Below are 27,326 nucleotides of genomic sequence, written 5' to 3' on the forward strand. Positions count from 1 at the left end.
GATGAGGGCCTGTTCGGGTGTCTGGAGTAAATCCTTGTTGTCCAACTCTCCTCCCCGGCGCCATTACAATTGTATGCTGTAGATTCCCTCTACTGGAATGAAGGGGCCAAGCTCCAACCAGGAAAAACAACCCCAGACCATTATTCGTCCTCCTCCAACCTTTACAGTTGGTATTAAGCATTCCGGCGGGTACCATTCTCCTAACATCTGCCAAACCCAGATTTGTCCGTCAGACAGATGGTGAAGCGTGATTCATCACTCCAGAGAACACGTTTCCACTGCTCTAGAGTCCAGAGCTGTACACCACTCCAGCTGACACTTGGCATTGATCTTAGGCTAGTGTGCGGCTGCTCGGCCATTGAAACCCTTTCATGAAGCTCCCAATGAACAGTACTTGTGCTGACGTTGCTCCCAGGGGCAGTTTGGAACTCGGTTGTGAGTGTTGCAACCGGGGACAACCAAGGACGATTTTTATGCTCTATGCACTTCAGCGGTCCCGTTCTGTGATCTTGTGTGGCTTACCACTTTGCGGCTGAGCAATTGTTGCTCTTAGACGTTTCCACTTCCCAATAACAGCACTTACAGTTGACCGGGGCAGCTCTAGCAGGGCAGAAATTTGATGAACTGACTTGTTGGAAAGTGGAATACTATGACAGTGCCAGTTGCGGTCAGTAGGTGTGGTCAATAGTTGTGGTAAGTAATTGTGTTGTTGTGTGGTTGTGTTGAAGGTTTTTTGTTCCCTACAGTATGGACCTGGTCAGTAAAGGGAACATCCTCAGTAAAGGGCACATCACAGCCAACTTGGAGTTTGCCAAAAGGCACTTAACCTGTTACTCCTACCCCCTACTTTTTCGAACATTCTGTTAAAAATCACGCAACATTTCAGCGCCCTGCTGCTCATGCCAGGAATATAGTATATGCATATGATTAGTATGTGTGGATAGAAAACACTCAGACGTTTATAAAACTGGTTAAATCACGGCTGTGACTATAACAGAACGTGCGTTTCATCGAAAAGCGCAGGAAAATCTGATCGCTGAAAATTGGAAAATATATCAATGCGCCACTTGCATGGATTGTCTATGGGAAAGCAAATTACCTGGAGCCGAGATTGCAATTCCTACAGCAACCACACGATGTCAACAGTCTTGTCATTTGCCTAGGCTTTGTTTCTTGGTCAAACGAAGAAGAGACAGCCAATTTCTTCAGGTCTCGGACTGGATATTTTGGTTGAGATTTACCCGGACATTATTTCCAGACGTACCCCTATAGAATATACATCGCCTTGTGATCAATTTGATCGCTTATTAACGTTTACTAATACCTAAAGTTGCATTACAAAAGTATTTCGAAGTGTTTTGTGAAAGTTTATCGTCAACTTTTTTAATTTTAAAAAATGACGTTACGTTATAAGACGCTATTTATTTTCGTTTATCACACAATCTTCATAGATCGATATCTAGGCTATATATGGACCGATTTAATAAAAAAAAAGACCCAATAGTGATTATGGGACATCTAGGAGTGCCAACAAAGAAGATGGTCAAAGGTAATGAATGTTTTATATTTTATTTGTGCGGTTTGTGTAGCGCCGACTATGCTAATTATTTTGTTTACGTCCCCTGCGGGTCTTTTGGGGTGTTACATGCTATCAGATAATAGCTTCTCATGCTTTCGCAGAAATGCATTTTAAAAATCTGACTTGTTGCCTGGATTCACAACGAGTGTAGCTTTAATTCAATACCCTGCATGTGTATTTTAATGAACGTTTGAGTTTTAACTAGTACTATTAGCATTTAGCGTAGCGCATTTGCATTTCCAGATGTCTAGATGGGACGCCTGCGTGTCAGGTAGGAGCAAGAGGTTAAAGACTCTCAGACCGTAAGAAACAAGATTCCCTGGTCTAAAGAAACCAAGATTGAACTCGTTGGCCTGAATGCCAAGGGTTACATCTGGAGGAAAAACCTTGCACCATCCCTACGGTGAAGCATGGAGGTGGCAGCATCATGCTGTGGGGATGTTTTTCAGTGGGAGGGACTGAGAGACTAGTCAGGATTGAGGGAAAGACGAATGGAGCAAGTACAGAAAACCTGCCCCAGAGCACTCAGGACCTCAGAGTGGGGCGAAGGTTTACCTTCCAACAGGACAACAACCCTAAGCACACAGCCAAGACAACGTAGGAGTGAAATCGGGACAAGTCTCTGAATGTTGTGAGTTGCCCAGCCAGAGCCCGGACTTGAACCTGATCGAACATCTCTGGAGAGACCTGAAAATAGCTGTGCAGCGGATCTCCCGATCCAGCCTGACAGAGCTTGAGAGGCATGCATACAGTGGGTCAAAAAAAGTATTTAGTCAACCACCAATTGTGCAAGTTCTCCCCCACTTAAAAAGATGAGAGAGGCCTGTAATTTTCATCATAGGTACACTTCAACTATGACAGACAAAATGAGGAGAAAAAATCCATAAAATCACATTGTAGAATTTTTTATGAATTTATTTGCGAATTATGGTGGAAAATAACTATTTGGTCAATAACAAAAGTTTATCTCAATACTTTGTTATATACCCTTTGTTGGCAATGACAGAGGTCAAATGTTTTCTGTAAGTCTTCACAAGGTTTTCACATACTGTTTTCACATCTCCTCTAGAGCAGTGATGTTTTGGGGCTGTTGCTGGGCAACATGGACTTTCAACTCCCTCCAAAGATTTTCTATGGGGTTGAGATCTGGAGACTGGCTAGGCCACTCCAGGACCTTGAAATGCTTCTTACGAAGCCACTCCTTCGTTGCCCGGGCGGTGTGTTTGGGATCATTGTCATGCTGAAAGACTTCAATGCCCTTGCTGATGAAAGGAGGTTTTCACTCAAAATCTCACGATACATGGCCCCATTCATTCTTTCCTTTACACGGATCACTCGTCCTGGTCCCTTTGCAGAAAAACAGCCCCAAAGCATGATGTTTCCACCCCCATGCCTCACAGTAGGTATGGTGTTCTTTGGATGCAACTCAGCATTCTTTGTCCTCCAAACACGACAAGTTGAGTTTTTACCAAAAAGTTATATTTTGGTTTCATCTGACCATATGTCATTCTCTCAATCTTCTTCTGGATCATCCAAATGCTCTCTAGCAAACTTCAGATGGGCCTGGACATGTACTGGCGTAGACAGGGGGACACGTCTGGCACTGCATGATTTGAGTCCCTGGCGGCGTAGTGTGTTACTGATGGTAGGTTTTGTTACTTTGGTCCCAGCTCTGCAGGTCATTCACTAGGTCCCCCCGTGTGGTTCTGGGATTTTTGCTCACCGTTCTTGTGATCATTTTGACCCCACGGGGTGAGATCTTGCGTGGAGCCCCAGATCGAGGGAGATTATCAGTGGTCTTGTATGTCTTCCATTTCCTAATAATTGCTCCCGCAGTTGATTTCTTCAAACCAAGCTGTTTACCTATTGCAGATTCCGTCTTCCCAGCCTGGTGCAGGTACAATTTTGTTTCTGGTGTCCTTTGACAGCTCTTTGGTCTTGGCCATAGTGGAGTTTGGAGTGTGACTGTTTGAGGTTGTGGACAGGTGTCTTTTATACTGATAACAATTTCAAACAGGTGCCCTTAATACAGGTAACGAGTGGAGGACAGAGGCTCTTAAAGAAGAAGTTACAGGTCTGTGAGATCCAGAAATGTTGCTTGTTTGTAGGTGACCAAATACTTATTTTCCACCATAATTTGCAAATAAATCCATAAAAAATCCTACAATGTGATTATCTGGATTTTTTTTCTTCTCATTTTTTCTGTCATAGTTGAAGTGTAGCTATGACGAAAATGACAGGCCTCTCTCATCTTTTTAAGTAGGAGAACTTGCACAATTGGTGGCTGACTAAATACTTTTTTGCCCCACTGTATGTATTCACCCCCTTTGCTATGAAGCCCCTAAATAAGATCTGGCACAACCTATTACCTACAGAAGCCACATAATTAGTCAAATAAAGTCCACCTGCATGCAATTTAAGTGCCACATTATCTGTCACATGATCTCAGTATACATGTATAAACACCTGTTCTGAAAAGCCCCAGCATCTGCAACACCACTAAGCAAGGGGCACCACCAAGCAAGAGACACCATGAAGACCAAGGAGCTCACCAAACAAGTCAGGGACAAAGTTGTGGAGAAGTACAGATCAGGGTTGGGTTATAAAAAAATATCCCAAACTTTGAACATCCCACGGAGCACCAGTAAATCCATTGTTACAAAATTGAAAGAATATGGCACCACAACAAACCTGCCAAGAGAGGGCCGCCCATCAAAACTCACAGACCAGGCAAAGAAGGCATTCATCAGAGAGGCAACAAAGAGACCAAAGGAGCTGCAAAGCTCCACAGCAGAGATTGGAGTATCTGTCCATAGGACCACTTTAAGCCGTAGACTTCACAGAGCTGGGCTTTATGGAAGAGTGGCCAGAAGAAAAGCCATTGCTTAAAGAGGAAAATGAGCAAACACATTTGGTGTTCACCAAAAGGCATGTGGAAGACTCCAAAATCCCAGTGGCTAGATGTGCCAAGCTTATAGAGACATACCCCAAGAGGTGGCTCTACAAAGTATTGACTTTGGGGGGGTTGAATAGTTACACATGCTCAAGTTTTCTTGTCTTATTTCTTGTTTGTTTCACAATAAAATATATTTTGCATCTTCAAAGTGGTAGGCTTGTTGTGTAAATCAAATGATACAAACCTAAAAAATATATATATTTCAATTCCAGGTTGTAAGGCAATAAAATAGGAAAAATGCCAAGGGGGTGAATACTTTCACAGGCCACTGTATGTCACCATGAAAGCTTTATAATAACAATGTATGAGGACCACCGCCAAGTGCTGTTCATGCTTAGCACAATAAACTTCGTAACTTTGATAAATTGTTTATCATAATGCACTACGCATTATTACAGGCGACAGGTTCTGTACACATCATTCTTTCTGTATCAGAAAGTAGGCCTGGCCCTCTTTGAAGTCTTGTAGATTGATGCATTTCACTCTTTTTGTTTATAAGGCCCTCTTGACTTGCATAAACTTCTGCTGTACCTTACTTCATTGTTACAGACGTACGAGCTGCCAGACCCGATCTCAAGGATGGCTAACTCTGAAGAGCCCTTCGGTATCCGCTGAGTTAGGTTAATCTGATTTTAGTTTCTTTGCAATTGGAAGCGTTGGTGTCTCTGGGGCTATTCAGATGGCTGAATGAGGGACTTTATACTGAAGAACGTGTTCGTTTTATATGATCGTGTTTTGCATTTTGTGTATTTCTATATGTATATTGATGTGTATTGAGTGTATTGATGTGTATGTTTGATTCAGGGCTCATCTGTAAAAGAGAACTTGGTCTCAGCATGACTCCCTGTCGAAATAAAGGTTAAATAAATCAAATAAATAGCCTCAGTTTTCCTCTGTCCCTCTCTGCTTTGAGGCAGGAAATGCATTCCAGTGTGTTGCTCCTGGGTTCTTAAGATGACATCACGTACCCCTTTGCTAACCCATCAGAATTCCAGAAGCGTTTTTGTGCAAAAAAAAAGTGTGATAGAGCATGGTGCTTTCAATGCCAGGATCGGAGGTCTGATTCCTACTGGGGCCACCAACACAAAAATGTATGCACTCACTCAATGTAAGTCACTTGCGCGTGCCGGATCCAGAATTTCAAAAATAGCCGCTCTCCTGGGCTTTTCACTCATGACAGTGTCTAGGGTTTTACCAAGAATGGTGCTACAAACAAGAAACATCCCGTCGGCGGCAGTCCTGTGGGCAAAAACAGCTCGTTCATGAGAGGTCGAAGGAGAATGGCAAAAGGCCTGCAAGCTAAAAGGTGGGCGACCGATAGACAAATAACGGTGCAGTACAAAAGTGGTGTACAAAACGTCATCTCAGAACGCACAACTCGTGGATCCTTATTATGGATGGGCTATTGTAGCAGGCGATCACACTCCACTCATATCAAATAAAACAAGAAGAAGTGTATCCAGTGGGCACTTGCGCACCAACACTGGACAATTGAGGTGTTGAAAAACTTTGCATGAAACATGACACCAAGTTCAGTTTACTTGAGTGGTCTGTGCAATCCCCAGACCTCTTTGGGATGAGATGGAACGGGTTGCTGTCCCATGTGCTATGTTTGTATTAGTGTTCAGTAAATAGGACACTAAAATTGTTGAAAATCCCCCCTCTCCAACTGGCAGCTGTGTCTTACACTCATGATATGATATACACAGCGCACAGCAAACTACGGGCTTTGGGTTGGAATTAATAGTCATTAAGGGTGTGTTCGTACATTCAATCTTGATTGCCAGAGTGTGCTCAGAGTGAGCTCTGGGTGTTCAAAAATTCAGAGCGTTGTCGGATTGTCCATTTGTAAATTCAGAGCGTTTCGCTCCTGGAGTGTTCAGAGCGCACACTGGACACACTGGCCGAAGAGTAGGGTTGATCCGAACGTTCTGACCTCACAAAAGCAGTCAAGCACCCAAGCTAACTGGCTAACGTTGGCTAGCTTGCTAGGTACTTCCAGACATAAAAGAGAGAACACCTCACTCTGACCATTTTATTCGCCCTAGCAGAGCTGGTTAGGCTGTTTTCATGTTATCCAGAGTGCTGGTGACTGTAACTGTTCTGCCGGCACATTTGAATTACTTTTTTTTGCCGATGTTTACTGACACCGGCCATATACATTTGTAAACTCATCAGTTAATCTGTATTCTGGCACACTCAAACGAGAGTGCTCTGAAATCGAAGTAGAAAGCCAGAGCAAATTTACATGCACACTATGACTGAATTTTCTTCTGCTGGCTCACCTCTTGAGTTCTACTTGTCTCACTATTCGTTATTGATAACGTACTGTAAGTAAGTCAAGCATAAGTTAAGCATTGGAGGGATTCAGTCATAAGATTCTTTATTTTATTTAACCTTTATTTGCCTGTTGATTGTTTAACTGTTGTTGATTGTTGTCCTTGTGACTGTTTTGCTTAATGAAGTATTTATATCTGTGTATCTAGAATACAAGGTGGTTGATTGGCAGCCAAGACTGAGGTTGTGGGTGGAGGCTGACCGTCTCTTTTACTACATAGTGATTGACTATCTCTAACACTGGTCAAGTGAAGTGATTGGCTCTCTTGCAGAGCAATATTTGTGCCTGGGGCAATCCGGGAAGCACTCTTTTCACGCCACTTCGATACCGAAGTGACCTTTTTGTTACAGGTTAGATTAAGGTTAGGAAACGGGTTAGGGAAAATGCTCTCCTAACCTGCTACGAAAATCACTTTGTAATGACGTGGCATGAAAAGTGTGTGTCCCTGTCAGCAAAGACATCCATACACACTAATAAAGAGTGAATGCGTGGGTGTTGATAGGGTGCTTATAAGTACATGTATTTTAGACTGCAGGGAACAAGCTCCTGTTGAGCTGGTCAGGATCATCCTGGTTCCATAGCCATGGGTCTGTCTGATAGTTCAGTTGATTGGACCATGATGTGTGACCATGTTATACGTGACCATATTATATGATAGTTGTTTATCGCCTTAGTGGTCGACTAAAGATGTCACTCACCGGCGGCGTCCACTCACGGGGCTGAACCTCGTGAAGGAGCAGCTCCTCTGGACCACGCACCCATCCGCGGGACACTCAAACCGCAGCTTCACCGACATTGTTCACTGCCTGCCTGACACACACACACACACACACACACACACACACACACACACACACACACACACACACACACACACACACACACACACACACACACACACACACACACACACACACACACACACACACACACAATGTTGATTTAGTTACTGTACATTCAGCCTACAGTGAACAGACTGAGGGCCTTAATCACTCAGATTATTTTACAATTCCAGGTTTTCTAGGATCCCTCTTACACTGTGGGCATTTTAAAATGTAAACAAAGTTGAATTGTTTTGTTTCACAGTAAACATTGCTACATTGATAATGAAATCAAACCCCCATACTCACAGCACCATAATACTTTCTCTCTCTCTTTTATCTCAAGGACACGAACCTTAAATGGTTTTGGCCAGAAAATCCGGTTATTTGAATTGATGGCACTGGGCCCTGTATTAGAAAGTACTTTTCTCCAATCCAGATAAACAGGATAGGAAGGATCTTTTCTACAACAACATAAAAAGAGTATCACTCCTTCATCCCCTCATCTATCCTCCCCCCTCACACACCCTCTTGTGAAGCCAGAAAGACACATCATCAATACTTTCCTCCCTTTCCTCTGTCCCATCCCTCACTCCAAACTAGGAGCGCAGTGACATTCTGTGTGGTGAAGGACGTCTTACGTTTTGTTTTGGACTGTCAGTGTTAATAAGTTAACTTGAGTTAACTTTTTGTCATTTTAGTGCAAAACAATGGTTTTATCGCAATTAATCGCATTGTCTGAAAGCATTCAAAACACACTGAAAACATCTAGAATACATAATCTATACAGTTAAAACAACAAGGTGATGTCAAAACAAGTTGACATTGAGGTTAAAAGAAAGTGTATCAATTTACCTAATTTTGCTAAATCAAGACGTCCATATTCTTCTAAGGCTTTTTGTATAATACTTCTTAAATTACAGCTCAATTTCAGCAAATTCAGAAAAAGCAATTAAATTGTGCTATTAACTGACTACATTTAAAAAATAATTTGACAGCCCTAGTTTTGTACTGTCTCCCCTCACATGTCTCAGTTTGTTGTCATCCACTTCATTTGTACATTCTTTAGTGTCAGATGGCTTTTTACTCTCTTCCACAGCCCGCCAGCATCACACACACACACACACACACACACACACACACACACACACACACACACACACACACACACACACACACACACACACACACACACACACACACACACACACACACACACACACACACACACACACACACACACACACACACACACACACACACACACACACCAGCCTTGTCTCTGTGTAAGTTAGGCTCAGATCTAGGCGAGGGCCATAGAGAGATACTGAGATTGAGAACCCAGAACTTCTCATCCTCCCTCGGGTTGTAACTCATGCAATTTCCTGCCGGAGATAGAAATTTGCACAGAACTAAGCAATAGTTTGGACAGTTAAAACATGTTTGCTGTTACTCACTAATAAAGGCAACTTAGTGAAACCACACATAAAATGTCAACACTTTAAACAACAGTATACAACTACTAAAATATATTGTAATTGTCCTTGAAAACAGCATATTTTATATAACCCTAGAAAATAATTCATTTAGACTTTGAAGAACCATCAGATCCTCCTCTCCAAACATGTAAACATGTCTTGTTCCCCACGTGCTCTCACCACTGGTGTCCCCAGGGCTCTGTTCAGTGTGGGTGAGGTCTCTCCTATCATTGTTATGCAGACGACACATAATTAATCTTGTAGGTGGTGAATCATGTTTGGCATATCTACAACCACTAAAAAAGACGGATTTGCTTGAGAGGCCATAATGACCAATGCAGCCATTTGTATATCAACATCAAATAATTTCTGGATAACAATTAAGTACCTTACTTGGATTGTTTTCAATTAAAATGGGCATAATGAAACCAAAATAGCTTCTTAGCAAAGAGCAATTTCACAAGCAAGAATTTTGCTAGGCCTGTCTGGGTGTGGTCTGAGTGGGGAGGGTAAAACTAAAAACTAGCTGTTATTGGCAGAAAAGTTAGGGTCTCTCGACAACACCTATTACACCAACATCACAAGGTGGCCCTGTAGTTCATGCTTCAACACCCACTTGTCATCTCCCGGCTGCCTCCGCTCTGGGCTCCTGCACTGGCTTCCAGTTGAAGCAGCCCGTCGCATCCGCACAAGACCATCTTATTGGTCTATTAATTACCGCCTGGTAATGTCAGAAGGCAGGCCAAAACTCCATCCCACCAAAACAGGCAGAAATTTCAGGTGGTCTTTTAAACAGCTCTTACACTAAAAGGACATTATCATTTTCATAGTATTATTCCAACCTCATAGTGTGGAAATATATAGAAAATCATGTTGAAGGTACTGGGCCTTCAATGTTTCTACTCAATGACGCAATGCAGGGTTATCCAGTTTAAGATAGTCCTTTCTGTTTAGCTACATAATACTTTATGAATGGAGGTAGCACAAGATCAAAGAGACTCCAGTCAAGGCAAAGAGGCATATCAGCCTATTAGAATACTTTGTCAGTTTGTGTCTAACGTGTCACTGGACATACTCTAGCCTAGCACATCTCTGCTGCAGTCCTGATTCATTGTAATTGTGAAAGAGTCTAAGGGAAGCAATGGTCAGAGTAACCAAGGGAAGTAATGGTCAGGGCACCGCGAGTGGCGCAGAGGTCTAAGGCATTGCATCGCAGTGCTTGAGGTGTCACTACAGACCCAGGTTTGATCCCAGGCTGTGTCACAGCTGGCCGTGACCAGGAAGCCCATGAGGCGGGCGCATCCTTGGCCGGCCAGGATGTCCTTATCCCATCGTGCTCTAGCAACTGCTTGCGGTGGCTGACTTCAGTCGCCAGGCTGACTGGCTTCCGGGTTAAGCGAGCAGTGCGGCTTGGCAGGGTTGTATTTTGGAGGCTGCATGGCTCTCGACCTTCGCCTCTCCTGTGTCCATACGGGAGTTGCAGCGATGGGACAAGACTGTAACTACCAATAATAATAAAACGTTTGATCTAATATGCGGAACAACCATGCCAAGAGGTGAAATAAAATTGTAGGCTAGGATAGAGATCAAGACAGAGACTGACAAGAGGCAAATGTTACGTTCACACACTCTCCGAGAAAGACCTTTGGATCTCCTGAGGTAACTTCAGCGTCTGTGTACATTTAGATCCTTCAGCTTTCAGTGTCAGATCTACACAACCACCAGAGAAAAAATGTACACAACAGGGGAGGGACTCAGCGAGATTAACTTTGAAAAAAACAACATTTTTGGCTCATCTGAAAACGGTTACATTCTCCCTGTGAGAGATTTGTCCCCAACAGTGGAAAAATAAACAGGGATGATTTGAGTGGGAAGGAGTTGACTTTATGAGCGCCATCATCGCACATGTTCCAACACACGGCTTTAATAAACACATCTCCTCTGCTCTCTGAGAGTGTATGGCTCAGATGGTGTTCGGGGCAGCGTGTACCATTTCCATAATAATATTAGAGCTGGTATATTTGTAGGAAGTGAAAAAGGATTAATATTCAGCAACTTCATGGCCGATGAAGTTACTGAAAGTCTTTTAATCTTGACACCGGTGTTCACTTTGACTCGGATAGCCGTGTCTCTCCACATGACAACGCTGCAGTTACCAAGCCCGGGCCAACTGAAATATTAGCACAAAGAAAGGATCCAGTAAGAAAAATGTCCTTGTGGAAAGTCAAGAGACAATCTGGAGACTCACAACTCACAGTTTTTGTTTGCTTGTTTCTTTGCTATTTTCCATGCAGTGGCCCAGATTCACTAGAATTATTCTCATATTTGACACAAAGTCGAAACATTATGTCAAGGAAGTGTTGAAACCTGTATTTCATGAGTCCACTTAGTCGGTGTTGACTTTTACAAACCTGCGTTTTTATTTTGTCGCCTGAATTATCTTCCCTCACGACACAAAAAGGTGACATAGTCTAGCAATTTAGTCCACATTCTAAAGTCATGTTCAAAATGATTGGCACCCTTGATAAAGATGAGCAAAAAAAGACGGCATAAAATAAATGCTACAAATACTGAGCTATATTGTACAACCTTATATATATTATTGTATACTAATACAATTACTCAGCGAAAGAGATTTTGTTTAACAAGTCATTAGATTTTTTATTTTATTATTGGCACCCCTGTTCTTCAATTCCTTTCAATACCTCACCTTGTGAGCATAAAGGCACTGAGTCTTTTTCTAAAATGTTTCCAAAGATTGGAGAACACATTGGGAAGGATATAAGACCATTCCTCCATACAGAATCTTTTGTGATCCTTGATATCCTTCGCTCTGCACTTATGGCCTGCCATCTTCACTTCAAACCATAGGTTTTCAATGGGCTTCAATTCCGGATGGCCATTGCAAAATGTTGGTTTTGTGGCCAATAAACTATTTCTTTCAAACCAGGTTTTTTGGTTGTGTACACAGTTTAGCAGATGTTATGCTGTAGTAGGTGCAGTGAAATGCTTACATTACTAGCTCTTAACAATGCAGTAAAATGTCAAACAAGAACGCAAATAATTCAAATGTTATTATATATATATATATTTTTACTAGAAATCAAGAATGTTTGGACGAATCCAATTAACAACCCAAATAGCACTGTAACAGTAATCAAAATGTAATCTATACGTATATACACCAGACAAATGTACACAAGATATACTAAGAATTATATGTACAGTAGTAAATATATTAGAATGAGCTATGTCAAGAATCTAGTATATGTCAAAAATCTTTGTGGATTTTAATGTGTGCTTGGGGTTATTGTCTTGCTAGAAATCCACTTGCTGGCAAGTTTCAGTCTCCTGGCCGAGACAACCAGGTTTTTGGCGGAAATGTCCTGGTACTGGGTAAAGTTGGTCCTTTTGGTCCTTTTGTGGCAGGGCTGAAATGCAGTGGAAATGTTTTTTGGGGGATTCAGTTCATTTGCATGGAAAAGAGGGACTTTGCAATTCATTGCAATTCATCTGATCACTCTTCATAACATTCTGGAGTATATACAAATTGCCATTATACAAACAGAGGCAGCTGACTGTGAAAATGCATATTTGTGTCATTCTCAAAACTTTTGACCATGACTGTATATATAAAAAACATTCTTAAAAAGTTGACATCACTATAGAAAGAATTGGCGTTGTGTAAACCTTTTTAGTTTTCTTTGACTGATTGAGGATGTTGTCTATTGTAATGATGAGCATTCTTTTCAGTTAGCCGGATCTTTTGGCTCTGTTCACCTAAAAGAGACGTTCATTTTTCTGCCAAACAGCTCTACGTTGTGTGGTGTGTGGACTAGAATGAGGATCTCTCCTCACTACCTAATGAATGGCTATTTTAAAGATGCGATCCGGTTCCTGACGTTAACCAAAAAGAGTCATTCAAAAAGAGCAGTTCATTCGCAAACGACCCTTCACTAGTTTATTGCAGTGAGTGTTTCTCATTGTTACTAAGTCACTGTTTTGGGAAGTGATGTTTCTCCTCTCTTCTCTGCATGTTGAGCATAGCTGTTTACTCAGGGGACTGTTACTCATCAATGCACTTTAACTCCAGCATGACCGTTCCCCAAGAGCCAGTCAGCTTCCTTTGGCTCTGAGCCACAGATGACGGGGCCTCGCAATGCATAATCTGATAATCATAATAGTATGTCTGTTTCTTTGCTCTCCTCGCAAAAAAAAAAACGAACAACGAGCCTCTCCTAAGGAGGCATTTGTAAAGTATAAACACTCTGGAACATTTGGACCTATATGGAAATAGAGCGTATGAAAGTTGTTGAGCCCAATTAAGTCCATTGTGCAACGTATATTTAAGCAGTGAGTGAGTGAGTTGGCGAGTGAGTGAGTGAGTGAGTGAGTGAGTGAGTGAGTGAGTGAGTGAGTGAGTGAGTGAGTGAGTGAGTGAGTGAGTGAGTGAATAAGTGACTGAGTAAGTGAGTGAATGAGTGAGTGAGTGAGTGAGTGAGTGAGTGAGTGAGTGAGTGAGTGAGTGAGTGAGTGAGTGAGTGAGTGAGTGAGAGAGTGTAAGAGAGAGAGAGTGTAAGAGAGAGCGAGATACATGTTTTCACTGACACTGAAAAGCTGTTTCACAGAGATGGAGGAATGGGGAGGTGAAGGGGTAGGGGCTACAGAGGGAAAACCAGAATCCCCAGAAAGCAGCATTTATTGAGCAGGGTGGAGGGGGGGAGCGCACAAAATGTTCCACCTTTTTGTTTTGAGTTTTACTGACTGGACAAGAGGTAAGGAGACTATAAGCGTTTCTCCATATGCTGTGGTTGAGTAAAGAGACGTGAATTGTTGTTTCCTAGGAGATAACATCCTGCAATTGTGTACGTAATTCATCCTCCAACCACAAGGGAGAGGAAAGCAACGGAGCGCATCGTTCAATTCTATCGGTGTATGGGTAAGTATGCATGTGCATTCACTTAGACTTAGAGAGTAAGGCTAAAAGAGAAACAATATCAAAAACAATCAGAACTCTACCTCAACTTCGCTTCATCCAAATGTACAGAACCATAAGTCATAAGTTTGGACACACCTACTCATTCAAGGGTTTTTCTTTATTTTTCCTACTTTCTATATTGTAGAATAATTAGTGAAGACATCAAAACTATGAAATAACACATATGGAATCATGTAGTAACCAAAAAAGTGTTAAACAAATCTAAATATATTTTATATTTAAGATTTTTCAAAGTAGCCACCCTCTGCCTTAATGACAGCTTTGCACATTCTTGGAATTCTCTCAACCAGCTTCATGAGGTAGTCACCTGGAATGGATTTCAATTATCATGTGCACCTTGTTAATGAAAAGTTAATTTGTGGAATTTTTTCAACAGCTCAAGTAAGCAAAGAGAAAAGACAGTCCATCAAATTTCAAGAACTTTGAAAGTTCCTTCAAGTGCAGTCGCAAAAACCATCAAGAGCTATGATAAAACTGGCTCTCATGAGATCTGCCACAGGAAAGGAAGACCCAGAGTAAACTCTGCTGCAGAGGATAAATTCATTAGAGTTAACTGCACCTCAGATTGTAGCCAAAATAAATGCTTCACAGAGTTCAAGTAACAGACACATCTCAACATCAACTGTTCAATGGAGACTGTGTGAATCAGGCCTTCATTGCTGCAAAGAAACCACTACTAAAGGACACCAATAATAAGAAGAGACTTGCTTGGGCCAAAAAACACAAGCAATGGACATTAGACTGGTGGAAATCTGTCCTTTGGTCTTGATCTTGATCTTTGGTCTTGAGTCCAAATTTGAGATTTTTGGTTCCAACCGCCGTGTCTTTGTGAGACGCAGAGTAGGTGAATGAATGATCTACGCATGTGTGGTTCCCACCGTGAAGCATGGAGGAGGAGGTGTGATGGTGTGGGGGTGCTTTGCTGGTGACACTGTTGTGATTTATTTCGAATTCAAGGCACACTTAACCAGCAAGGCTACCACACCCTTCTGCAGTGATTTGTCATCCCATCTGGTTTGCGCTTAATGGGACTATCATTTGTTTTTCAACAGGACAATGACCCAAAACACACCTCTAGGCTGTGTAAGGGTTATTTAACCAATAAGGAGAGTAATGTAGTGCTGCATCAAATGACCTGGCCTCCACAATCACCCGACCTCAACCCAATTGAGATGGTTTGGGATGAGTTGGACCGCAGCGTGAAGGAAAAGCAGCCAACAAGTGCTCAGCATATGTGGGAACTCCTTCAAGACTGTTGGAAAAGCATTCCTCATGAAGCTGGTTGAGAGAATGCCAATAGTGTGCAAAGCTGTCATCAAGGCAAAGGGTGGCTACTTTGAAGAATCTCAAATATAAAATGCATTTTGATTTGTTTAACACTTTTCTGGTTACTACATGATTCCATGTGTTATTTCATAGTTTTGATGTCTTCATTATTATTCTACAATATAGAAAATAGGAAAAATAAAGAAAAACCCCTGAATGAGTAGGTGTGTCCAAACTTTTGACTGGTGCTGTACATGCAAACATACTGTATGAATACTCCTCGCATCCCACCCAAGAGAGAGGGAAAAAGAGACACGCCCCAAATCAGTTCCTTGTGTTTCCAGCTTCACATGTGCTTGTGTACATTGGAGAAGGGGGCCTATGTTTACATGTGAGAGGTATGACGTATGCTGGGCTCTCATAAGGGGGCTACTCAAACGTCCAGAGCCAGCCCCACCCAGAGACTGTGTAAATCACTCACAGGTCAGCAGTAATTGTTAAGAAACAGCCTCCCCAATGGGCAGAAAGGTCCACAATAGGGCCCAGAGGAGGGGACCCTGACACAAACACACACAGACAGACCTAGGCTATACACTTCCCCCAATATACCTACACAATACTCACATACAATACATGACCAAAAGTATGTGGACTCCTGCTTGTTGAACATCTCATTACAAAATCATGGGCATCTTTGCTGTTATAACAGCCTCCACTCTCCAGGGAAGGCTTTCCACTAGATGTTGGAACTTTGCTATTGGGACTTGCTTCCATTCAGCCACACGAGCATTAGTGAGGTCGGGCACTGATGTTGGGCAATTAGGCCTGGCTCGCAGTCGGCATTCCAATTCATCCCAAATGTGTTTGATGGGGTAGAGGTCAGGGCTCTGTGCAGGTCAGTCAAGTTCTTCCACACCAATCTCGCAGGTAGCGTTCTTCTGTATGAACCTCACTTTGTGCACGGGGTATTGTCATGCTGAAACAGGAAAGGGCCTTCCCCAAACTATTGACACATTTTTTTGGAAGCATAGAATCATCTAGAATGTCATTGTATGCTGTAAAGTTAAGATTTCCCTTCACTGGAACTAAGGGGCCCAGTCCCAACCATGAAAAACAGTACAGGCCATTATTCCTCCTCCACCAAACATTATAGTTGGCACTATGCATTCAGGCAGGTAGCGTTCTCTTGGCATCCGCCAAAACCAGATTTATCCGTCAGACTGTCAGATGGTGAAGCGTGATTCATCCCTCCAGTGAACACCTTTCCGCTGCTCCAGAGTTAAATGGCGGCAAGCTTTACACCACTCCAGCCAACGCTTGGCATTGCGCATGGTGATCTTAGGCTGACATTGCTTCCAGAGGCAGTTTGGAACTCTGTAGTGTTGCAACCGAGGACAGACGCTTCAGCACTCGGCGGTCCCATTCTGTGAGCTTGCTGAGCTGCTGTTCTTCCTAGATGTTTCCACTTCACAATAACAGCACTTACAGTTGAACAGGTCAGCTCTAGCAGGGCAGAAATTTGATGAACTGACTTGTTGTAAAGGTGGCATCCTATGATTGTGCCACATTGAAAGTCACTGAGCTCTTCAGTAAAGGCCATTCTACTGCCAATGTTTGTCTATGGAGATTGCATGGCTGTTTGCTCGATTGAATACACCTGTCAGAATCGGGTATGCCTGAAATAGCCAAATGCACTAATTTGAAGGGATGTCCACATACTCTTGTTTATATAGTGTTTGTATACCCCCACACTCAGACATTCAAAGAAATAACAAACACATAAATAAGCACACACACACACACAACCTGGACCACAGGCTAACCACTGGAACCCTCACCAGAGAGACCCTCTTGTAAAGAAAAGGCCCATAACGTGAATACCCATTAAACCTTGATACTAATTCTGTAACCCGAAACGATGAGACGCTTTAGCGCCATACAAGCCAGCACAAACTTGTTTTAAACACATCGTTCACATACAGGGAACGTTTACATTTTTGTTGTTGTTGAGATATTCGGGTATATAATGGTTAGTCAAAATGTTTTCTCCAGATGCTGCATACCTCTCTCCATGCTTGCTCTCTGTTCTCTTTCGGTGATGAGCTTGGCCCCTGCATGATCTATCATGGCATCTTAATCATTCCCTTATTGTTCTCATATCTTCATCATGGCATAATTAACAGCATTATTTATTTGCTGAAAGTGAATCAAATGTAAATCAAATGACATTTCTGCCTCTAAAGTTCAAGTCAAACCCTGTTTTGTAGTGCCAAATGTGAGACATTATATCTGAACGATTGTTGCCCTTTCCCCATATTAGTATTGTGCTCATCAGTTATAACCTTTCTCTTGACAATAGGAAGGCCATTCATATCTATCTTCCAGGTAATGTCCCAAATGGCACTCTATTCCCTATAGAGTGCACTACTTTTGACCAGGGCCAATAGAGTACATTGTGTATAGGGAATAGGGTGTAACTTCAGACATTGAAATCAAATCAAACTTTATTTGTGCGCCGAATACAACAAGTGTAGACTTTACCGTGAAATGCTTCTTACAAGCCCTTAACCAACAGCGCAGTTCAAGAAGAGTTAAGAAAATATTTACCAAGTAGACTAAAATAAAAAGTAATAATAAAAAGTAACACAATAAGAATAACAATAATGAAGCTATATAGAGGGGGCACTTGTACCGAGTGTAACGGCGTTCTTCGTTTGTCGAAAGAGAGTCGGACCGAAATGCAGCGTGGTGGTTACTCATGTCTTTAATGAATGAATCGCGGTACATGAAATAACTGATACAAATACAAAACAACAAAAATAAAAAACAACAAAAACGGAACGTGAAACCTAATTACAGCCTATCTGGTGAAACTACACAGACAGGAACAATCACAGGAACAATTCACAGGAACAATCACCCACGAAATACAAAGTGAAACCCAGACTACCTAAATACGGTTCCCCATCAGAGACAACAAGAATCACCTGACTCTGATTGAGAACCGCCTCAGGCAGCCAAGCCTATACTAGACACACCCCTATCAACCACAATCCCAATGCCTACAAAAACCCCAATACGACAATACAATAAACCCATGTCACACCCTGGCCTGAACAAATAATTAAAGAAAACACAAAATACTAAGACCAAGGCGTGACACCGAGTCAGTGTGCGGGGGTACAGGTTAGTTGAGGTAATTAGCAGCAGTGTACAAAATGGGGGGGGGGGACTACCCTCTGTAGCTCCTTATGGTCAGATGCCGAGCAGTTGCCTTGCCAGGCGGTGATGCAACCGGTCAGGATGCTCTCGATGGTGCAGCTGTAGAACTTTTGAGGATCTTGGGGACCCATACCATATTCTTTTCAGTCTCCTGAGGGGGAAAAGGTTTTGTCGTGCCCTCTTCACGACTGTCTTGGTAGTAATCGCAGTTCTGATGTCCAGAAGTTATTTTCGGTCATAAGATACGGTAGCAGCAACATTATGTACACAATAAGTTCAAAAACAAGTTACACAAAACAAAACAAAAATAACAAAATACCACAATTGGCTGGGAGAATGTAAAATGCCAGCCAAGTTCTTCGGCGCCATCTTGATTCAAAGCTGTTACGAAAATCTTATCCTTGAGAATAAAATAGGAAAGACTCCACTTCCTGACTTACATAAAAGACGGTTCTTGGGGTATTCATGTAGGTCTATACCGTGGCAGCATCAAAGGATGTCCCGCACCTCTCCAAGACCTGTATATGTGTATGTATACTGTATGTGTACTTCGATGGGGTGGGTTCAAAGCAGAATTCAACTTTTGGTTGGACCTTAAGTGCAGTTGACCAATACATTTACCTTAATCTAAATGTGTGTCGTCGGCCTAGACAGACAATGACAATTATTTAAGGTGTGTGTGTGTGTGTGTGTGTGTGTGTGTGTGTGTGTGTGTGTGTGTGTGTGTGTGTGTGTGTGTGTGTGTGTGCTTGTGTGCACATGCGTGTGCTGACTCTGTGAATTGAAGGCAAACCTGGAAAAAATGTCAGATTCTGTTATGCTGTCACGACTTCCGCCGAAGTTGGCTCTCCTGCCTGTTCGGGCGGTGCTCGGCGGTCGTCGTCACCGTCCTAACTAGCCACTACCGATCCCTTTTTCGTTTGTCTATTGGTTTTGTCTTATTAGTTTCACCTGTGTGTATTTTAGTTTTAATTAAACGTCCTTATATGTATGTAGGTTGTCCCGCCCTTGTTTTGTGCGGGATTGTTTTTGTATTCATGTCATTTGGTGTAGTGCTTGTGTTTTATTCTCCGGTCTATTTTTGATCCTGTGTTGGATTATTCACCCTGTGTGTTGGGTTGACCGTGTTTTTTGTGCGCCGGAGAATAACCTGTCAAATATCTGAAACCTGCTCTCTGCGCCTGATTCCACCCACCTTGATAAAACGTGACATATGCGTTACTTGAATGCAGTGCTTGGCATAGGGAGGGAAAAGGGAGGACTATGTGTCTGGCTAATCGCTAGCCAGCAGATAAAATTGCATCGAAACAGATGATAGTTTTCAATATTTTATATGAAAAAAGTTTTATGTGCATTTTGACTTTATGTGAATATAATGTCTTTCCCATGCAACATTCTGCATCATTCTGATCACCATATTGTTCAAAAACAACTGTTGTTTTCCCCCCAAAAACATGCTAATAAAATGTGATGAGCAGGGCCAGTTCCAAGCCTAAGCAACGTAAGTGGCCGCTAGGGGGCCCCCAATCCGAGTCATCCCCCCACCCCCAAATCAAAAAATATGATTTATTTATTTTTTATTTGGGGGTGGAGGGTGATCTCAACTTACTATTGAGAGTATAAGAATAGTAGAAAATACCAGGTACAATTTCGAAATTTGGTAGTGCATTAGCAGTTTTTCTCATTATGTCAGTCACAGACAGCCACTCAATTAGCCATGTCAGCTAACAATTTTGAGAGTGGAGGTTAGTCTAGCCAGCTATCTATACTTAGTAGTAGTAGTAATCATGTCTGAATACCGACCTGGCACAAAGGGCACGTGCCCAGGGGCCCTGACCTCCAGGGTGCCCCCTTTGATTTTGTTAATCATTCCCACTCAGATATCATATTAACATGGCATACTGTAAGTGATTACAAAATGTGTAGAATTGCAAGAAATTAGCTGTAAAGTATCTGTTATTGCCAGAGAGGTTTGGAACAGTCTTTATTTTTGGTCTATTAACTACTTTACTGCATGGTGATGTCACCTTGGAAGGCCAACACACCATCCCACCAAAACAGCCTGAAATTTCAGGCAGCTCTTACCAATAGCTCTTACACCAGAAGGGCATTAATCATCATGTTCACAATTTCACAGTATTATTACAAACTCATATTGCGGAAATATATATGAAATAAGGAAAATGTTTTTGACTGCACTGGGCCTTTAAAACTGGTGATGAGGAGACTGGTTAAACAGTCAATGTTTCAGGGAAACAAACAAATGTTTTTAACAATTCCCTTTAGAAGCAAAGAAGGTCACATGCACACGATTTCCACAGTGTCAACAAAAATAAAGGCTGGGTTTTTTGGTTTAAACCCGAGCCCAAACTCTCTCCCCTTTGGTATTTGTAGAGAGCCACTTTGAAAGCCTGAGAGATGACAGGGCAGACAGAGACATATCCACGAGGAGTTCAATCAAGGCTTCTTTCAAGTTTATATTTTTGTTCTGTTTTGTTTTAATGGATCCCAGAGCTACTGGTGCCCTGCATCCTGTTTGTGTGGAATGCCAGATGGGCTGTATTAGTGCTGCATCCCAAATGGCACCCTATTCCCTATGGACCCTGGTCAAAAGTAGTGCATTACATGTTCATAGGGAATAGCATAACAAGCTTCCCCCATATCTCCACATGACTAGACTCCTGGGATCATGGCTCCTGTACAGTGGCCCTGAAGGGACATTCACGACTCACACTGGACCTTATTTACTTTAGCCTGTAATGGATACAATAAAGGGCACAGAGGACAGTACAAACTGTCCAGTAAGTGTTCTTTTTTAAAATCTCTCTCTCTCTCTCTCTCTCTCTCTATATATATATATATATATATATATATATATATACACATACATACACACACACCTCAGTTGGGGGCAATGGGATGTTGGCTCTCGTTTGAAATGCAAAACACTCACAGGCCTGCATCCCATTCCCATCCTTCCTCTATTACTTCTCTCCTCATTCTTATTTTCGAAACGACTTATGTTCCAGGCAGAGGCAAAATCCCATTGCGGGAAGAAAAATAAGAATTCACAGGGGAAGAATCAGTATTAAATGCTCTGGTACACCAGTGGGAAGTAATAGCCATTGAAGTCACTGCAAAACGTTTGCCCCCACAACAACTAACGTTCAGCAGAACTCCGAGCTCAATAACTTCATGATAAAGTCTTGTTTCCTATCAGCACTGTACCTTTTTAGTGGCATATGCCAATGCCTCCATACATTACTAATGTAAATGGTCATCTGGAAAAGTAAAACCGGATATGTGACTCCAGAGGATGGGGGTGCAGAGAATGTTCCTAGGTGTGCCATCGCATAGTTCCACAAATACCTTCCTGGAAGTAGATGCCATTGTTCTCCAAAGCCACAGAAAGTGACACCATTTTTCTCCAAAGCAACAGAAAGTGACACAATCCTATTAATTGTCATAGATGACCAGCTACTGCCGACCTGTTTTGGTCAATCTTAATCCATATCTTTATTGGGTATGGACAGGCTAACTCTATCATAATGTCTAGTTAATCATTGCAACTCAGTAGGCCTACTGTTACAAGAGAGCCTTCTGAGGATGTTTCCATAACACATTTCCGTACACATTTTTTTCCTCTCAGAGTAATCAATGTTTTTTGGGTGTTAGGCACCATTCTGGGTATTATTTCGAAGCCAGGGGGGGATGTGTGTGTGTGTCCCAAATGAACCCTATTCCCTATGTAGTGCACTACAAGCTAGGAGGCTTCATCCCTGGGGGTTGAGGAGGGAACACGGGGCACACAGAGGCCATGTGTCAGTCTTAAAAATAAATAGTTTGCAAACTTTTGCTAACGCTAGCTAACACATTCCATTTGTTTTCTGTTAGCCAAACATTCTATACTAACTGTACTAATCAATCTTCACATGCCGTTCTTATATGGCCTATTATCTAATATGTAATTCATTTGAAAGCTTTATTTTTCTCAGTGAAACGATACAGTTCTTATATGATCATTTACCATTTTTCCCATTTACTTTCTACAGTATTTGGACAGTCATTTGTTGTCGTTTCCTTTCCGGAAGGCTAATTTGTTTATTTAAGATATTCGATTTTGGGGGGATTGAAATGAAGATCTTGGAATATGGCTAGCTGCCATGGAGTTTATTATGTGCATGACTGAGTTTACATAAATCCATCTTATTTGGACAGTCAGTATAGTCCATCTGTAGATGCTCTACAGATGGTCATACTATCAACAAACCAAGGTTATTATAGTAAACTAAAATTTCGTAAACTGAAATAGAATAACTAATAAACCCGTTTGAAAAACTAAAACAATACTGAAATTATTATATTTGACTCCAAAAGGAATTACAAATCAAATAAAACCATCATGAATTATGTTCAGTTAAAAAATAAATTGTCTACATTTTGGGTAAAAATCGAATGGGGGGTTTTAAGCTATTTTTTCTAATGTGGTTTTCAAGCTTCTGAATCTTACGCTCCCATTGAGAGGACGTTGCCACGAGCAGCACCGCATATATTGGTTACGTTCCCCTGCTCAGACGTCGCATGCATCAACCAGCAGTGGACTGCGCAATATATTGATCAAATTCATCTTGTCCGAGAGAGATTCACATGGTTATCAAAGCATCACGTAGGCTAAGCCTATACGAAAACACAGCCCTTATTTGAAGTGTTTCTAAAAATCCCCTATGGGAAAAATGAATGGTGGAAAAACAATAAGATCCATTTCTCTGTCTGTCCACTAGGTTTTATCGGTATTATGACACCTCCACGGTGGGGCTTTATTGACAGAGTGAAAAAAAAAGAACCCTGTACAGATTTTTTTTAAACACACAAAAAACATGCATCCTGTTTGCAATAAGGAACAAAAATGAAACTGCAAAAATGTTGCAAAGAAATTAACTTTATGTCCTGAATACAATGTCTGGGGCAAATCCACTCTTCATATTTTCAAGTATGATGCCGCCATATTTTCAATGGCTGCATCATTTTATGGGCATGCTTGTCATCGGCAAGGACTAGGGAGTTGTTTAGGATAAAAAGAAACGGAATAGAGCTAAGCACATGCAAAATCCTAGAGGAACACATAGTTCAGGCTGCTTTCCAACAGACTGGGAGACAAACTCACCTTTCAGCAGGACAATAACCAACAACACAAGGCCAAATATGCACTGTATTAGGTTGTTGTCATGCTGAAAAGTGAGTTTGTCTCCCAGTCTGTTGGAAAGCAACCTGAACCAAGTTTTCCTCTAGGATTTTGCTTGACTGGCCTAGTTACAGTTTTGGCTTGAAAATCTATGGCAAGACCTGAAAATGGCTGTCTAGAAAAGATCTACGACCAACTGGACAGAGCTTTAAGAATGTTTTAAATAATCCCATATGGGCCTCTCGAGTGGCGTAGTGGTCTGAGGCACTGCATCACAGTGCTAGCTGTGCCACTAGAGATCCTGGTTCAAGTTGAGGATCTGTCGCAGCCGACCATGACCGGGAGACCCAGCACACAATTGGCCTAGCTTTGTCCAGGTTAGGGGAGGGCTTGGCCAGCAGGGATGTTCTTTTCCCATCATGCACTGACAACTCATTTGACGGGCTGGGCACAGTGTACACCTGGCATGTGTTTATTTTATTATTTATTTCACCTTTATTTAACCAGGCAAGTCAGTTAAGAACAGATTCTTATTTTTAATGACGGCCTGGGAACAGTGGGTTAACTGCCAGGGGCAGAATGACAGATTTGCACCTTGTCAGCTCGGGGGTTTGAACTCGCAACCTTCCGGTTACTAGTCCAATGCTCTAACCACTAGGCTACGCTGCCGCCCAGTGTTTCCTCCAACACATTGGGGCAGCTGGCTTCCGGGTTAAGTGGGCATTGTGTCAAGAAGCAGCTTGGCTGGGTTGTGATTCGGAGGACGCATGGCTCGAGACCATTGCCTCTCCCAAGTCTGTACAAATTGGGTAAAAAAATCCAGGTGTGAAAAGCTCTTAGACTTACCCAGAAAGACTCACAGCTGTAATTGCTGCCATAGGTGGTTGAATATCTAATAAAGATAAATTACATTATATTTTTTAAATGTTAGAATTTTTCCTCCACTTTGACAGAGTTTATTTTGTGTAGATCATTGACAAACGAATGACAACTAAATCCATTTTAATCCCACTTTGTAACACAACAAAGTGTGTAACATTTCAAGGGGTGGTAATTATTTCTAAAACCACTGTACATGGTGTGATAGCTGATACTGTGGTCTATACAAATATACAACAAATGTTGTTAAAATGAAGAAAAAAGATGGGATTGTCCCGATTTACAAGAATAAACTATCATCACAGAGACAGACCTACATAGACCTAAGACCTAAGAGAAAAAGGTTATTGGCACAGTGAATTCCATGTTAATGGCATGTCTAGGCAAGGTAATGGATCCTGAGAGCTGCTCAACTGACGTCTTTATTTTTCACTTTGATTTAAAAACATTTACCTCTTCCACTGAATTCCACCGCCATACGGTATGGGGGAAAAAAACAGTTCTCACAACTGGAACTGAAACATTCATTCCTGGCTTGGATTTTCTCTCCCTTTCAGAGTTTCATATTTCTCAAGTGAGTAGTTTAATATGGAATTCAGTTTCAGGTTCTCACAAAATGGCATCAATGCGAGTTGCAGGGGGGTGGTGGAGGAAGGGTGGGATGGGGATTGGTGGGTGGGATTGAGTGGACGAGGGTGGAGGGTTATGATGACAGTACACTACTAAGTGGGATAGCACCATTGAAAGCATGTCCTGGCATGTTCAGTCATTTTTAAGAGGCATAGTTTAGCCATTTTTCACAATTTTGCCCAATTTATCTTTAAATTAAGGATTGCAGCAACCCTCCCTGTCACCCTGCTAATAAGCCTACATGGGACCTGTCCGACTCTTCCTTGGAGGCTGCTTTTGATTAGCGTGTGTCAAAGCTCTGTTAGCCCTCATTACTCACACCAAAGCGGGTATCACTTCAGAATAGACATCATCTGCTTTGCAATCTCTGGGAGAAACACCAAGATAAAGTAGCCCAAAGAGAGCCCTAGTGTACAGTAAACAAAAACACCACTTCTACACAACCATGCAACGTTATACAGTATTTAACTCGAAGCTAGAGGTTCCCCCACCTGTGGAAAGCACAGCTTGAAAGCGTTCAGTCCCCCCAAGTTTTCCCATCAGATAGATTGGGGCTCACCATTTTCTGTGAGCACGTGCCAGAGTTTGAAAAATAAACACGGAGGCTGCAGACTTGTGAGAAGACATGAGGCTTACTTGTTTTGAAATATCGCCCTGCAGAAGTCAAACCTCTGCTCCAGCCTTGTTGTTTATGTTTGATCTGGCAAGCAACAGTCCAAGGGGTTCATGAGAAACTATGGCTGACATGCACTGTAAACAACTTTATCATCTACATAGGCTCTCTGGGTAAATGCAAACATGTTTTTGGGCTAAAAGTCTCATTTTCATCCCCTGGAAATCTAAAAGGTGGACACTGAATGAACACAGCCAAAGCATGCGATACCTTTGACAGATCAAGAGGCAAAGTAAATAATGGAAGTACAGTATTAGCACTGAAAGCAAATGTTTGACCTTACCTGATAGAAAACACACTCCTATCCTAGGGTGAATGTGTATCCGACAGCCTCTTGAAGTGCCTCTGTGTTGCTCATCTCCAGAGCTATTGGTGTGTGTGTGTGTGTGTGTGTGTGTGTGTGTGTGTGTGTGTGTGTGTGTGTGTGTGTGTGTGTGTGTGTGTGTGTGTGTGTGTGTGTGTGTGTGTGTGTGTGTGTGTGTGTGTGTGTGTGTGTGTGTGTGTGTGTGTGTATAGGCTGGGCAGCTGCCTGCTGACTCCTGATTGCAGAGAGACGGCTAAGCTGAGAGGCTCCAGGAGGTAGAAGTGACACTGGATTCCGAGAAGCTGCTTGGAAGAGAGGCTCGACACATCAAATACTACTCGGCAAACTCTCTCTCCCTCTCTCTGCTCCCACTCTCTCCTCTGCATCCTCTCTCTCTCTCCTGCTCCGTGTCATTCCCCCTCTCACGTCCAAGTTAAGGGTCTCTACTCCACTCCTCCCCTGCACTCTTTTCCCCATCCCCATATGCTTTGTCATTTCTCTCTCCTTCTCTTCCCCCCGCCCATTGTTTTCAGTGTCATTTCTCTTCTTTTGTCTTGCTGGCCCAGAGTTACTTTAAAGCTGTAAATTAAAATGCCTCAGAGCCCTCTCCCCCTCCCCTTGGTCAGTTTCACGTTTGGCAGCTTGACTGAAACAGAAAACTTGGCAATCACACCGTCCATACAGCTCTATTACACAGAGTTATTGCAACTCTACTACACAAAGGAATAACCCAAGAGGTGTCATGTGGGGAAACCAGCAACACTGAGAGATTGAATTAAATGAACCCACAATACCTGTCACAAAATGTCTCTAGAGGTCCCAAATATAACATTTTGAGAGAAGGGCGACATACTAACTCTTTCTCCCTTTCCCTTTGAACACGTGCAAAAAGAGATAAGGAGCGCAAGAGACTTATTTAGCGGCTCCACTTCACTCCCCATGTCATGTGACGGAGTAGACGGAGCTGAAGCCTCTGTGTGTGGAGAGAATCTTTCGGCA

At 42.3% G+C, this 27,326-nt stretch overlaps 1 protein-coding gene and 1 long non-coding RNA gene across 4 annotated transcripts in view; one reads left to right on the forward strand and one right to left on the reverse strand.

The window, feature by feature from the left end:
* The window catches only part of ripor3 (RIPOR family member 3), a 64,421-nt gene extending 37,854 nt beyond the window's left edge, over positions 1-26,567 (reverse strand). For 2 of the 3 annotated variants that reach the window (XM_035778474.2, XM_035778473.2), the window contains exons 1-2: positions 26,307-26,567; positions 7,572-7,683 (exon numbers count right to left, since the gene is read on the reverse strand). In XM_035778474.2, coding sequence (XP_035634367.1) covers positions 7,572-7,669 — 98 coding nt within the window. In that variant the 5' untranslated portion in view covers positions 7,670-7,683; positions 26,307-26,567. The remainder of the gene's footprint in view (positions 1-7,571; positions 7,684-26,306) is intronic. The other variant, XM_035778472.2, reaches the window with a different exon arrangement.
* On the forward strand, positions 13,763-26,686 carry LOC118388900 (uncharacterized). The gene is made up of 3 exons (XR_004826639.2): positions 13,763-13,947; positions 14,017-14,111; positions 26,540-26,686. It is a non-coding gene; the product is annotated as an uncharacterized LOC118388900 (long non-coding RNA).
* The last annotated feature ends 640 nt before the right edge of the window (positions 26,687-27,326 follow it).

The sequence above is a fragment of the Oncorhynchus keta genome, chromosome 10 (genome assembly GCF_023373465.1).
Source record: "Oncorhynchus keta strain PuntledgeMale-10-30-2019 chromosome 10, Oket_V2, whole genome shotgun sequence".
Lineage (NCBI taxonomy): Eukaryota > Metazoa > Chordata > Actinopteri > Salmoniformes > Salmonidae > Oncorhynchus > Oncorhynchus keta.